Source organism: Hyperolius riggenbachi, chromosome 12 (genome assembly GCF_040937935.1).
Source record: "Hyperolius riggenbachi isolate aHypRig1 chromosome 12, aHypRig1.pri, whole genome shotgun sequence".
In the NCBI taxonomy this organism is placed as follows: Eukaryota; Metazoa; Chordata; class Amphibia; order Anura; family Hyperoliidae; genus Hyperolius; species Hyperolius riggenbachi.
The window spans coordinates 177,603,627-177,619,467 of NC_090657.1; the positions used below are offsets into that span (position 1 = coordinate 177,603,627).

The following is a 15,841-nucleotide window of genomic DNA, read 5'->3' on the forward strand; positions in this document are numbered from 1 at the left end:
GAAGGTCTGTGGTGGGTGAAGTGCACATTAGAACGTGTACTACATGTGCAAAATCGCCTGTGGAAAACTGTGGCCTAAAAATAATCACTGCTGCTAGCTGTAGCAGTGATCATTTACAAAAAAATGACACAGATTGGCTCAGGGAATATGTTCCCTTGCACCAATCAGTGCTGCTTTGAGAGGCGTCGGGAGCTTCCGTGTACGAGCACATGCACTAGGCCACGTGGCATGATAGCATGTACATGCGCACAAGCGTACATAGCCGCAATTGTGGTTACATGCTTGCACATGGGACACACGAGGAACTGTGGCTGTGCATGCACGTGCTAAATCGCTTGAACACATGCACAATCGTTTGTGGTGAAGCCATGAGCATGCGTATATGAAAGGGGTTATGCAAAACAGTGGCGAAATGTGATTTGTCCGTGCATGGGTAGAGGTAGGAAAAGAAGACTTTAATCTCACGTCTTATTGATGTAAGTGGAGAATGATCATTGTTACTGGCTGTAACAGTCCTCATTCAAAATAAAACAGGCACAGGTTGGCTTAGGGAACACATGTTCCCTAGCACCAATCAATGCTGCCTTTGGAGCAGTGCACGTGGTTGCTTATGCTCATGCTTGTGCACGCACCTGTGGGAGCACAAGTGATCGTTGTGCACAACAGCACATTTTAGTGTGTCTGGATTGCAGCTAGTGGTTAAAACATGAATTATAAAATCTATAGGCCACAAAAAAAAAAAAAACAACACACACAGGCCCTTATTCAATACACCTTATCAATAATATGCGTTTAAGCCACCAGAAAGTAAGAAAATACTGACAATAATCCTGACAGTACTTTGGTACTTTTTCACTTGCTGAGTGCAGGAAAGTTATTAGAAACAGATGAGGAAAAGGTATACGTTAATTTTCACTATGCAGGTTAAATGACGTTCTGTAGATGTACATATTTGTGCGTGGAATAAGTAGTAGCTGTTCCCCATAAAGGCAACTTATTTTGTAGGCTTCCCACCTTAACAGAACAGTAGTGGTGTTATTCCCGTGTAGATAGGAAGGACCAGGCCTGTCGGAAGAGACAGAGCCTCACAGCAGCCAGGCATATAGGTAGACACTGAGGCTGTGAGTCTGGGAGCATTGCTCACACATGTGGTGCCGCCACAGTACACAAGGACCTCTGTGCTGCAGTCTGCTCTCCTAGCTGGAGTCTTCCAGAGGAGGAAGGGGGGCTGCTACTAGCAGTACACAGAGCATCCTTTATACTCTGCTGAACAAACACACAACTTAAGTTCTACTCACAGGAATTCCTTAACCCACTACCAGCCAATCACATGGAAAGCATTGCACCAATCACGTACCACCACCAGCTGTGGTAGAGTTAAACCCTACAGCTCCTGTGTAGAGAGCTCTTGCTCAAGCCACTCTGTCCACCCTCGTCCAATCAGATCAGGTCTACTCACATCTATTCCATCCTTGCCTGGTGTTCCAGGAGGTCCAGGTGGGCCAGGGGGTCCTGGAGGTCCAGCTCTCTGTGAAAAGATAAAGAAGGGGAAATTGTCAATAGAGAGACAGCGTGTCACACCAAGGATGACAATGGTGGGGTCATCTGAGGTCACAGGGCAGAAGGTCCAACCATACTTTGGATGCAGAACCAAAATTACCAACATTTAGCAGAGAACTCCATGGAGAGGACCTTAATGGTGCTGCATCAGCAAATCTCACCCAATGAGATCATCAATCATGGAGGAGGGTCGGGAATCTGGTGGTCCAACTACAAGTTGATTATAATTCTTGCATTCACATCTAATGCATATCGAAGGTTGCTTGGCATTGGACCAAAATGCATACAATTTGCGTTAAATTTCCAAGCAACCAGGAGGATTAACAGATAATATCTATGGGCATATTTAAGAGACCAGCCATTCAAATTCTACTTTTTTGTCCTGATGGCTCTAATTGGATGAAATATGAAAGCAGTTTACAGATTTGTGTAAACGTTGAGAACCTGAGGGGTGGTGGGCGGGGTTTAAGTTGATTTCAGTTTGAGGCGTGGTGACGTCACCACTACTGACCAATTGGAGATAATCTTTCAGCAAATTCTAAGGGTGCAAACACACATCCGGTTTTGATTGGCCAATCACTGACCAATTTTACCACCTCCATGTAGAATGAGAGCTTACTTGCACAAACTACTCATAGCACTCAAAATCTGTTGGCCCTCATACTACATGAAGGTGGTAAAACCAGTCAGTGATTGGCCAATCAATATTGGATAAGTGTAGGCACCCTTAATTAGATTTAGCAGACCAATGCAAAGTGATACATAAGTAAATCCTGGTAGACACCTTCAACTTTGATTGGCCAATCACTGACCAATTTTACCTGCTCCATGTTATATGAGAGTCAACAGATTTTGAATATTATGTAGGTAACCCCTTACACTACATAGAGTTGGTAAAACTGGTCAGTGATTGGCCAATCATTATTGAAAGTGTGTACCATGATTTAGAATTCAAAATGTTCCAGGTGACAGTGGCCAGCATGATCTACCTAATGACTCACAAATACATTTATTAACTACTTAAAGACCACCTCACACCAATGGGCGTGGTCGCGGCGGCAGCCCCAGGACCGCATAACGCCAATTGGCATCAAGTCCTGGGGCTGGGATTTGCAGGAGATGTGCGCGCCTCGACTTCAGTCTCCGAGCGGCAATCGCCACTCGGGAGACTGCTAGACGGCGAAACCGCCGTCTTTGCACATTGTACAGCGCTGCAATCAGCAGCAGCGCTGTACTGGAGACAGCCGTGTGACACGGCTGTCCCCTCCTGACTGTCGGCGGTGATCAGCTGTCATGGGCTGAAGCCTATGACAGCTGATCACATGGATATAAACAAATTAAAAAAAAAAGCTAAATTTATATAAAAAAACAAACATTTATAACACACAACATATAAATAAATAAACAAATAAGCATCCAGGGGGGGGGGGGGGTTTGCGATCTGACCCCACCAACAGAGAGCTCTGAGTGCTGTGTTGTGGGGCCCTGCAGCTTGACCTTAAAGCCGCAGTGGCCATTTTCACAAAAATTAGCCTGGTCTTTAGGGGGGTTTTCCACTGTGGTCCTCAAGTGGTTAAATCCAGGCACTACTAGCATTCTCCAGCCCAGGAGAGCTTTAGTGAATGAGGCCTACAGTCACTGGACCATCGGCAAACTGGAATGGGAGTTATTTGAGGAGCTGTCTCATCATGTGACATTCCTCACCTAAGTGACAAGTTTGTGTCTCAACAAAGATGATGATCTGGGTTTGGCTAGCAGAGAAGTACCAGAATCCTCTCTGTTACTCCATGTCATATATGTCCTAGGGTGAGAATGAACATTACTGTGTTGGATTATAAAATAATTATCGCCAAGAAAAGGTTGCTTTGACCCGCACTGTCACTTATTTTCCCAGCTGTATAAGCCAGCAGATGTCTTCTCAGTAGTAGAACCACAAGGCACAGTTGTTGGGCCCACTCTGGCCATCATATGACAGGTGTCTTCCACTCACTGAACACATATTAGCATATTGATCACAGAGGGGAAGGTCTGGTCTTATACCTGTATACGTGGTGAAAGGGGGCCGCTGGACTGTTGCTTATCAAAGGGTGGTATAATAATAATTGCTACAGCTTTTCTATTCTACCTAAATGGTGTTTAGGTCCATCAGCAGTCATCTCTTCAGTTTTACTCATAATGTTTGACCTACATGACAGGCACTATATAGGGTGAATGATATCTCATGTGTATGGGTAAGCTTGGCCAAAGGCTTTAGAAGATAGTGACCCAGACAGGCCCAATCAGACTTGTCCTAGGGTTGAGTGCTATAGGAGGGGGAAATGTGGGAGGAGTCAGGGACAGACATGCAAGGCTGGTGTACCTTTAGGAGAATGATGGCCATTAGACCCTTTCTCATATTGTTCACCTATAGTCCTCTCAGTGGTCAGCTGGCATTTGCTTTCTGCCTGCAATTGTAGTGTAGTGGGGCAGAGCAGGATCATCCACAAGGCAACCTAGGCAGGTGCCTGGGGCTTAGTGGGTTTCAGGGGGCCCAACTCCCACTTTCTCTGTCCTGTCTCCCACCCGAGATTGCCAAAAGGACCATCGGGATGAGAGGAAGGTACTACCTTGCCCAGGGCCCCAATTTCATCTTAATCCATCATTGGGGTAGGGAGGGGGAGGGGTAGAGGTAGCAGTATCTAAAGGCAAGAGGTCCATAATTTACTGGAGACCCCAAACCAGCATAAAGCCCTCTTCTAATCGATTTATTTGGAAACAGAAGACAGCTGATATCATAAATATGGGAGATTTGTCCGGCTTGCTTACGTGCCTTGTCCAAGGAGATTACAATTATTCATTCTCAGGGGCATCTAGCTTTTTGCTGTTTAGTAAGGGTACAGAGTCAGCCAGGCTGATCATCATGTAGGCTGGACCAGCCCAATAAAAGTCTTTTAAGACTCCCAGCACACAAGCGCCACAGTGTTCCAGCAGACAGGAAAGAGGCGATGGAGATGGAGGTGTTTACATAGCTGAAGACCTGGAGCTGACAGCAGACAACTCTCAAAGGGAAAGTGGGTCTAAAATGGGCACCATATTGGCTGAGACAAGGGGGCCTTTGTTATCCAGAGGAAGGATTGTTCCATTGCTGACATTCCAGAGGTGAAGGGGGGGGACTGTGGTAAAGAAAGGGGGATTAGAATGGACAGCGGATAATGATATGACATGTTCATCTATTACACAGTAACCTGAATTGATCAATCAAGTGATAGATTCTGAGATTTAACCAGTGCAGAACTCACAGTGCAAGCTACAGTTCTCAATACAAGCCAATCATTTTTCACTATACTGATTGCAAAAAGGTCATTTCTGATTGGCTGTCCATAACTGCACTTTTCAAACCTAATTAAACCCATACAGATACCGGCGTTTTCTCATTTCCACATCTGAAGCTACAACTCCTTCTAGGAGTGCTACAAAAGGTACAGACTACCCAGCAAGCCCATGGTGAACCAGAACTCATTGGAGTGTGTAAGGGGCTGCAATGGACCAAAAAGCTAATTTTTGTTTTCCCTAGGAGTGCTAACAGAAACTGTGCCCAATGGACTGTGATTGTTCCTTCAACCTTGTCATCTACACGTGAAAAATAAATCTCAGATTTGGACTTTGGAGTACGCTGTACAACCTATAGCACCATATACATGGAAACAATCATGTCTGGTAACTATTCATTTTTAATTGGCCCAGTGCACAATCTACAAACATTCCTGGCAACCAATCATCTTTCATTATTCCACATTCTTGGTAAGCTAAAGAAAAAGGTGAATTTTGATTAGCTGTTTTGAAATGCTGGCCCAAATACTCTTGGTATGTGCTGTGTACTGGGATATGAATAATGTATAATCTAACCCCTGAGCACTGAACATTGTTTGCCGTAACACAACCGAGAGCTGTATAACCTATGGAATATATTAGCACAGGGAAGGCACACTCTCTATCTGAAATCTGGAATCTATTGGCAGTAAGTGACAAAGGGGTGCTAAAGTCACACTTAAATGAGATGCAAAACCCTGCGAGAGGCATAACATCACTGGAGCTGATACTGGGCAGTACTGGCCACATGGGGACTTTAATATTTACTGAACACCAGGTTTTTGCAATGTTTTGTATCGTTGCTATGAAATCATGAATTCACCACTGACCGAGCCGGATCATCCACAAGGCAAACAAGGCAGTAGCCTAGGGCCTGGAGAGAGTCTAGGGGCCTGGTGGAAGCTAGCCTTCACCAAATCTTACTGAAAAAGCCAGGTAATCATCAGCAGTGGGCAAAAACTGCTATCTTGCCAACAGCCCCATTTCATCTTAGTCCATTCCTGACCACTGATGATAGGCTACCTGATGATGAAACATACTAACCAGAGTTCACCATGCATTGATTTACAATTTCCAGAACAAAGGGAGAGGACCACTGGTTGCTATGGGTTACTGCCTCCAGAAAAGGATTATGATGAAATGGGGGTCCCAGGCAAGATAGCAGTTTTTGCCCACCGCTTATGATCATCTAGCTATTTTTTTGTAAAATTTGGTGGGGGTTAGCATCCACCAGGCCCCTAGACTCTCTCCAGGCCCTAGGCAACTGCCACTTTGCCTTGTGGATAATCCGGCTCTGGGGGTCTGTAATCTTTGCTTTAATAAATTAAACTCTGTCTTAGTGACAAAGTTGACTAGTTAAAGCCCAAAAGCCAAATCAAAAACTTCATATTTGGGGTTAATTATGGGTTATGCACGGGCTCTTGAAGTGTCTGCTATTCCCTACTACAGATTTAAATCCTGCTTGATGTCACAGGAGGGTTAGCCTACCGCAATCTACTTTATGAAATTCACACATTCACAACATGAACATTGTCCCTACAGATTCCACCGGATAGTCATTTAATTTAGGTATTCCTAACTGGGCACCGGGGAGACTTCAAGAACCTGTATAAAAGTAACAAAACTGATCATGAAAACTATTTACAAAGATGACTATTTTGCTGAAGGGAGTTGGAATATCGACTTGTGAAAAGGCAGAGTCATTCTTTAAGTTTAGTAGACTAAAGTAAGAAGACGAGTTCTTCCATAAACTGATTAAATGATCTCCTACTTGGCCAGAGCATTAGTGGGTGATCAAGACTATGAAGGAAGTATTTATAGTTCTTTAGCTTTGACGTGGAGCATCTATATGGAGCCAGCTGGTCCTGAGGTTGGGGTTTTAATTCTTATCATACAGTATGTGGAAATAGAAGAGGAAGCAACCTGTGAAGCCACCAGACCCTCCTCTATAGACCAGTATTCCTGAAATCTACCCAAATACAATTTTAGTAGTTGGACTTTTTGGTTCCTTTAGGTCCTCTATGAAAGTCCTGGAGGTTCAGCTTCTCCGTGACCTAATTCTGCAACACCTGAGACCTGTCCACTCACAGGTCTTGTTTTCCAGATGTATAATGACTTTCAGCTTTGTATACATCAATCACAGTTTAAAAGAACCTCTATTGTGAGTTGAAATGGTCCTCTAGGTAGAGATCTGATAAGCATGACCTGCAAGAGGTCCCTCAGGATAGGTTGGAGAACCTGGAGATAAGAGCTCAGCTGAGCCTTGTGCATGCAGGTAACACATTGCAAGCTGCACAGGACAAGTAAGTAGGATGAACTGTGACTTACCGGCGCTTGGGGTGCCACCAAGTGGATCAAAAATAGGAACCCAAGTGCTGGGAACCAGGCCATCTTCTCCAGGATCCTTCAACCCCTCAGCTGGCTGCCTACAGTCCCTGTGTCCCCCACTCTCTCTGCCGGAATACAGCCCCTGAGTGAGGGGTGTCTGACTTCTGATAAAGTTCAGTCTGCTGGTCCTGGGATGGGGAGAGCTGGGGGCTTCAGAGGAGAGGAGGAGGAGGAGGAGAAAGAGTGAGAGAAGGGAGGGGGGAAGAGAACCTGAAACCCACCTAGGAGTGGGGACATCAGTGATTGGCAGCTGGAGTTACTGGAATGCAGAGGAAAAACAAGGACACAGGAGAAGTGGCAGCCTGGCATGCCCAAGAGGCCTCCTCCCACCCCATCCGCAGCTCTGCAGGACTCCTGAGGATGTATCTTCATCCTGGAAGCCTCAGACAGGACACAAGGGCACTCGCAGGTCCACCAGGCAGCTAAAGGGTTCAAAAGGCATTCTTAAAATTCACATAAGATGAATATTTAAACAGTTTTTACATCCCTGAAATGCCAGCAGTCAGGATTGGTCAGGCAGTTTAGAGATTGAGCATATGAGACATTGCTGTTCACAAATGGTTCCACAAAGCTAAGTACACACCTGAAATAAAAGTCTTTGGAAAATGAAAGATCACAGACCAATTTTACCACCTTCCATTTAGTATGAGAGCCATACTCTACACAGTCTATTCTATGGAGCTAAACTCCCCATCAGATAAAAATCTTTGCAAGATGCTGTACACATGCAAAAGATCAGTTCCTGCAAAATGCATTCATAGTCTATGATATCTGCAGATCTCATACACACCTTCAGACATTCATCTGCAGATCAGATCCACCAGGATGGATCTTCAGATCTGCAGATGAAGGTCTATTAAACAAGGTGTGTATGAGATCTGCAAATATCAGACTATGAAAGCATTTGCAGCAACTGATATTTTGCAGGAACTGATCTTTTTCATGTGTACAGCATTAGAAAAACAAAACAAAACGATGGAAACATACACATATCAAACTTTGATTGGCCAATCCCTGGCCACTTTTACCACCTCTGTGTAGTATGAGAGCTTAGCTACGCACTCTGTATCATAGTATTCAAAATCTGTTGGCCCTCCTACTACACTGAAGTGGTAAAATTGGGCACCCATTGGCTAATCAAAATTGCATGTGTGTAAAAGGCTTCATGCTAGGTACTCACGATACGTTTTTTACAATCGATTTTCCATTCGATCGTTTTCTCCACTCAATGCTCCGCTTGATTCCCTTATCTTCCGCTCGTTTTTCTTATCGTCTTCCATTCACTTCTTTGAGAAATCGACCAGAAAAACGATCGGAAGGAATATCGGACATGACGGAATTTATCTATCGGACGCAAAAACGTATAGTGTGTAGCATTAGGCATGTTCTGTGGGTCGGAGGGGCAGTCGCTCCTATGTGAACAAATGTCCCTATTTTAGATCTGATGTACAGATCTGTATAAAGTAATCTAAAATGTACTCAGCTCCCCCCTCCCCCTACATGTATCATCCCGCTATGTGATTATGCAGTGAAGGAAGGCACAGTTTTGCATAAATTAATTCAATAAACGTGTATGTGAACGCCTCATCTGCCTCTCCTCTGTGGCTGCTGTGTGCTGCACTCTGCATGACTATTATAGCACACCTGAGGTGAGAGCGATATGGAGGCTGCCATATTTATTTCCTTTTAAACTACCAGTTGCCTGGCAGCTCTGCTGGTCTCTTTGGCTGCAGTAGTGCCTGACTCACAACCCTGAAACAAGCACGGGCAAATACATGTAAGAAAGCCAAGCCAAGCATCTGATCTGCATGATTGTTCAGGGTCGATGGCGTATTAGAGAGCGACCACACGTGTCTGTGGGAACCGCAGCCGGATTTCTGCACGCGTTTTGTGTGCGTTTTAACACATGTGTTTCTTTATAATTAGTGATTTACATAAAAATTGCATCCATTGTGCTAGAAAGTGGCACAAGTTGCATTTTTTTAACACTATGCAGAATCGCAGATGGCTCCTGAAAACACAGTGGCCCCATAGAAATGCATTATATGCATTTTCACATGCGTCTTCTCATTGTGGCAAAACACTGGAGATTTTAACAAATGTGATCTCTCCCTTAAAGGGACTCCGAGCACCTCTCATGGGCAAGCCAGACGACTTCCAACAAAGTCGTGCTATGACCCCTCTGGAGGAGCCTCTTGCAATGATCATGCGTGTCACTTCCTCTTCTTGCTTCATTCAGTGATGGACCTCTCTAATGGCCCATACTCACGGGCCAGTCGCTCGCACACGGGAGCGTGTGAGTGACAGTTGCTGACAGCTCTTCGCTAAGTCCCTCCGCATACACACACGAAGAGGGACTATGGATGCGACGGAAGCTGACGCCGACGTTCCTCCCCCCTGCCGGAAACTCAATGCACCGACTATTAGGTTGCTGTCACTAGACCGCATACACACGCGGACTAGCGACAGTTTCGGCGGCAACTGTCGCCAGGCGATTGACCGCGTCAAACGCCTGGCGACAGCAGCGACGAGCGACGGTTCGGGGCGCGCGCGCCATACTCACGGGCGACCTGTCGCCGCAACACGCGCGTGCCACGTGGTTGCGGCGACAATTGTAGCCCGTGAGTATGGGCCATTACAGAGAAGACAGGGGTGACCCAGAAGTTATAACATAGCCAAGATGGCAGCCACGATTTTTAAATTGAACAAAAACTATTTGGTGTAGAATGGTGTAGATTCAGGCATCAAATGAAAGAGGAGAGCACAAGCAACAGAAAAGTGTGCATCTTAAGTACTTTGCAGTACTGGTTGGAGTCTTAAAGGCATACCCATGAGAGGTGCTCAGAGTCCCTTCAAAGGGGAACTGAAGTAAGAGGTATACGGAGGCTGCCATATTTATTTCCTTTTAATCAATACCAGTTGCCTGACAGCCCTGCTGGTCTATTTCTCTGCAGTAGTATCTGAATAACACCAGAAACACGCATGCAGCTAGTCTTGTCAGATCTGACTTTAAAGTGTAAAACATCTGATCTGCTGCATGCTTGTTCAGAGGCTATAGCTAATAGTATTAGAGGCAGAGGATCAGCAGGGCTGCCAGGCAACTGGTATTGCTTAAAAGGAAATAAACATGGCAGCCTCCATATACCTCTCTCTTCAGTTCCCCTTTAAAGGACACCTGAAGTGAATATAGCCATATTTATTTTCTGTTACACAATACCAGTTGCCTGGCTGTCCTGCTGATCTATTTGGCTGCAGTAGTGCCTGATTCGCAACAAAAACAAGCTTGCAGCCAGGAGTGGTTTGCCCACGACGCCACCTGAATGACGTGCATTAGGCAGCATCATGTGTCACGTGGCATCCCGCCCTCCCCCCTCCATCCCCAACACCCGCTCATTTACCTTTTTGAAACAAGCGGCAGCGGTCGCCTCCTGCAGCAGGACAGTCTTGCAGGGTCCCCTCTCAACTGCCTGCTTGTAGATCTCACATCAGTGGCTACCCGCAGTGGGCACTGGGGGAAAACCTACCTGGCTAACCTATACTGGGGGCACCTACCTGGCTAACCTATACTGGGGGCACCGACCTGGCTAACCTATACTGGGGGAACCTACCTGGCTAACCTATACTGGGGGCACCTACCTGGCTAACCTATACTGGGGGCACCGACCTGGCTAACCTATACTGGGGAAAAACCTACCTGGCTAACCTATACTGGGGGCACCGACCTGGCTAACCTATACTGGGGGCACCGACCTGGCTAACATATACTGGGGAAACCTACCTGGCTAACCTATACTGGGGGCACCGACCTGGCTAACCTATACTGGGGAAACCTACCTGGCTAACCTATACTGGGGGCACCGACCTGGCTAACCTATACTAGGGGCACCGACCTGGCTAACCTATACTAGGGGCACCGACCTGGCTAACCTATACTGGGGGCACCGACCTGGCTAACCTATACTGGGGGCACCTACCTGGCTAACCTATACTGGGGGAACCTACCTGGCTAACCTATACTGGGGGAACCTACCCGGCTAACCTATACTGGGGAAACGTACCCGACTAACCTATACTGGGGAAACCTACCTGGCTAACTTATACTGGGGGCACCTACCTGGCTAAGCTATACTGGGGGCACCTATCTGGCTAAGCTATACTGGGGGCACCTACCTGGCTAACCTATACTGGGGGAAACTACCTGGCTAACCTATACTGAGGAAACCTACCTGGCTAACCTATACTGGGGGCACCTCACTGGCTAACTTATACTGGGGGCACCTACCTGGCTAACTTATACTGGGGGCACCTACCTGGCTAACCTATACTGGGGACACCTACCTGGCTAACTTATACTGGGGGCACCTACCTGGCTAACCTATACTGGGGGCACCTACCTGGCTAACCTATACTGGGGGCACCTACCTGGCTAACCTATACTGGGGGCACCTACCTGGCTAACTTATACTGGGGGCACCTACCTGGCTAACGTATACTGGGGGCACCTACCTGGCTAACGTATACTGGGGGCACCTACCTGGGTAACATACTGGGGGCACCAACCTGGCTAACCTATACTGGGGGAACCTACCTGGCTAACCTATACTGGGGGCACCTACCTGGCTAACCTATACTGGGGGCACCTACCTGGCTAACCTATACTGGGGGCACCTACCTGGCTAACCTATACTGGGGGCATCTACCTGGCTAACTTATACTGGGGGCACCTACCTGGCTAACTTATACTGGGGGCACCTACCTGGCTAACCTATACTGGGGGCACCTACCTGGCTAACCTATACTGGGGTCATTTATACCTGGCTACCTACCTACCTATACTGAGTTTGTTTTCTATTTTGGTTGCACCACAGCTATAATGTTGTCGGGTGCTGGGCAATCATTCCAAACTGAGGGAGGAAGGGGGGGGGGGGCGGGCGCATCCTCACAAGCTTTCCTCAGGCAGCAAAAAGTCTAGAACTGGCCCTGCTTGCAGCTAATCTTATGTATGATGTAACAATAATGTCAGAAACATCTGATCTGCTGCATGCTTGTTCAGAAAATTCATATATACCTGGGGCTTCCTCCAGGCTAATCGCTCCCTCGCCGCCTTCTGCTGGATCTTTCGCAATTGGCCCTGATAAGTTCTGCGGTCTGGGATGTACTGAGCATGCTCGGCCTGACCGCGCACACCCCATCACTACTGCACAAGAGCAGAACACATGCGGCCAGAATGTGCCTGCACTGACTGGACGACTTACTGGGGCCGATTGCGGAAGATCTAGGACAAGCAAAGGAGCGATCAGCCTGGAGGGGGCTGGAGGAAGCTCCAGGTATGTATACATTTTCTTTCAAGTAGACTGAGGACCCTTTCACACTGGCACGGTGTGGCAAATTGCCGCACTGCTACCGCAGCCGAATGAAACCCTATGGGGAAGTTCATACTCCCCACATTACGGTGCGCTGCGCTGGAAGTCCTAATCTAACACTAGCGTAGAACTATTTACTGTGCGGGATCCATGGCGACTCGCCTCGGAAGTCATCTTAATCTATGGCGATGCTGGGTTGTTGTAAAAGTTGATTGTATTTTTACAATACGCTTCCGCATACCCTGAAGCAGGAAGTGACCGCAAGCACGCCTCACTTCCTGCTTGGCTGGTGGCCAGAGAACACTGCGTTCTAACGCCGCGTTGCCTGAATGCCCATTTCTGGCACGCTCCACAACGCTACCGGCAGTATGTAGTGTGAAACCGGCCTAAAGCTGAAAGTCTGCACTTCAACCGTACCAGAGTTGTTTCATTTAAAATGCATTGTGGTAATATACAGAACCAAAATTAGAAAAAGGTTGTACATGTCCAAATATTTATGGACCTTACAAAAGTTTTATTGTTGACGGCAAGCACCACCTTAATAAGGCCGTGTGAGGTTTTTTAGGACTACCGCAGCTCTGTGGGGTTTTGTGGTTTGTCATCCAGAATTTGAGGAATGTGGCGGGTCTCTGTCGCTTGGCCTGGCCAAAGCTCCAAGTGACCAACACCAGGGTCAGGAATGTTCACCACCTCTTGATTTATTTACAAAGTTCTCCCAATAAACCTTTCACGCCTTCAACTGTGGTGGACACTCAGAAATGAAGGTTTTGCCTGAAGACTAGTAGATAGAATGTCAACCGACTTACCGGGTATAAAAAGAACAACATAAATCCCAACAGCTATATCACAAAGTATCTGCAGGTACCATCTATTCACAGTACTGCAGCACAGGGAGGATCAAGATGGAGGCACACATATAGATGGGGGTGACGGTGACTAGGGAGCAGCCCCCTGAAGGTAAGTACTTGCTTACTGCCCATTTCCTGATCTCTGCAAAGGCCACAAAGGTCAAGGCCTTGGGCAGCTCCTGCCTAAGAGCCAGCTGGATACGGAGGAGTTGCTGAATATGGAAAAGAAGCCTGCAAATGGAAAAGAAAGGCTGCAATTGGGGAGCACCGTATTGAAGAGTAGAGATGGTGCTCAAGAGCTGTACATAAAAGAGAGGGGGTGCTGTACGCAGATGTGGCACACAGAAGCGGATGCTCCCCCGCTGTACTCCCGTCGCTGGCAGTAGTACTGCGCAGGCACAGTAGGTTCCCAGCAATGAAAGCGCAACGAGGGCGCACTTGCCCCCGGGATGAATGCCCCAGACCAGAGGACTTTCAGGACCAAATTGTGGAGGGTCCAGATGGCATGGGGGCGATCAGCCAAGAGGGGGCTGCAGGAAGCCCCAGGTATGTATAGTTTTTTTTTTTTAAATCCTCTCGTCTCAGGTTTACTTTAAGGTGCCCATTAGCAGTTCAAGATTTTCCTCAGATGCGGGATCATAAGATAATTATAGATTGTTCCCATTAACAGGTTGATTAGATCACTTTTTCTCTTCAGATACAATCGTGAAATCCAACATTCCGATCAACAAGACACTGTATTCCAATCAACCATTTGATTGCAAGTTCGCATCGGAGGGAAAATTTAACTGGTAATGGGCACCTTAATCTAGCATGTGTACGAGGTTTAACCACTTGAGGACCTAGGGCTTTCTACCCCTTAAGGACCGGCCACTTTTTTTCCATTCAGACCACTGCAGCTTTCACGGTTTATTGCTCGCTCATACAACCTACCACGTAAATGAATTTTGGCTCCTTTTCTTGTCACTAATAAAGCTTTCTTTTGATGCTATTTGATTGCTCCTGCGATTTTTACTTTTTATTATATTCATCAAAAAAGACATGAATTTTGGCAAAAAAATGATTTTTTTTAACTTTCTGTGCTGACATTTTTCAAATAAAGTAAAATTTCTGTATACATGCAGCGCGAAAAATGTGGACAAACATGTTTTTGATAAAAAAAAACCCATTCAGTGTATATTTATTGGTTTGGGTAAAAGTTATAGCGTTTACAAACTATGGTGCAAAAAGTGAATTTTCCCATTTTCAAGCATCTCTGACTTTTCTGACCCCCTGTCATGTTTCATGAGGGGCTAGAATTCCAGGATAGTATAAATACCCCCCAAATGACCCCATTTTGGAAAGAAGACATCCCAAAGTATTCACTGAGAGGCATAGTGAGTTCATAGAAGATATTATTTTTTGTCACAAGTAAGCGGAAAATGACACTTTGTGAGAAAAAAAAAAAAAAAAAAAGTTTCCATTTCTTCTAACTTGCGACAAAAAAAAATGAAATCTGCCACGGACTCACCATGCCCCTCTCTGAATACCTTGAAGAGTCTACTTTCCAAAATGGGTCATTTGTGGGGTGTGTTTACTGTCCTGACATTTTGGGGGGTGCTAAATTGTAAGCACCCCTGTAAAGCCTAAAGGTGCTCATTGGACTTTGGACCCCTTAGCGCAGTTAGGCTGCAAAAAAGTGCCACACATGTGGTATTGCCGTACTCAGGAGAAGTAGTATAATGTGTTTTGGGGTGTATTTTTACACATACCCATGCTGGGTGGGAGAAATATCTCTGTAAATGACAATTTGTTAATTTTTTTTACACACAATTGTCCATTTACAGAGATCTTTCTCCCACTCAGCATGGGTATGTGTAAAAATACACCACAAAACACATTATACTACTTCTCCTGAGTACGGCGATACCACATGTGTGGCACTTTTTTGCACCCTAACTGCGCTAAAGGGTCCAAAGTCCAATGAGTACCTTTAGGATTTCACAGGTCATTTTGAGAAATTTCGTTTCAAGACTACTCCTCACGGTTTAGGGCCCCTAAAATGCCAGGGCAGTATAGGAACCCCACAAATGACCCTATTTTAGAAAGAAGACACCCCAAGGTATTCCGTTAGGAGTATGGTGAGTTCATAGAAGATTTTATTTTTTGTCAAAAGTTAGCGGAAAATGACACTTTGTGAAAAAACACAAATTAAAATCAATTTCCGCTAACTTGTGACAAAAAATAAAATCTTCTATGAACTCGCCATACTACTAACGGAATACCTTGGGGTGTCTTCTTTCTAAAATGGGGTCATTTGTGGGGTTCCTATACTGCCCTGGCATTTTAGGGGCC

The 15,841-nt window shown here is 46.0% G+C and overlaps 1 protein-coding gene across 1 annotated transcript in view; it reads right to left on the reverse strand.

Annotated features, from left to right (window-relative positions):
* The window catches only part of COL9A3 (collagen type IX alpha 3 chain), a 97,867-nt gene extending 90,249 nt beyond the window's left edge, over nt 1-7,618 (reverse strand). The window contains exons 1-2 of the mRNA XM_068262854.1: nt 7,237-7,618; nt 1,460-1,528 (exon numbers count right to left, since the gene is read on the reverse strand). Coding sequence (XP_068118955.1) covers nt 1,460-1,528; nt 7,237-7,299 — 132 coding nt within the window. The 5' untranslated portion in view covers nt 7,300-7,618. The remainder of the gene's footprint in view (nt 1-1,459; nt 1,529-7,236) is intronic.
* Nucleotides 7,619-15,841: the final 8,223 nt, after the last annotated feature.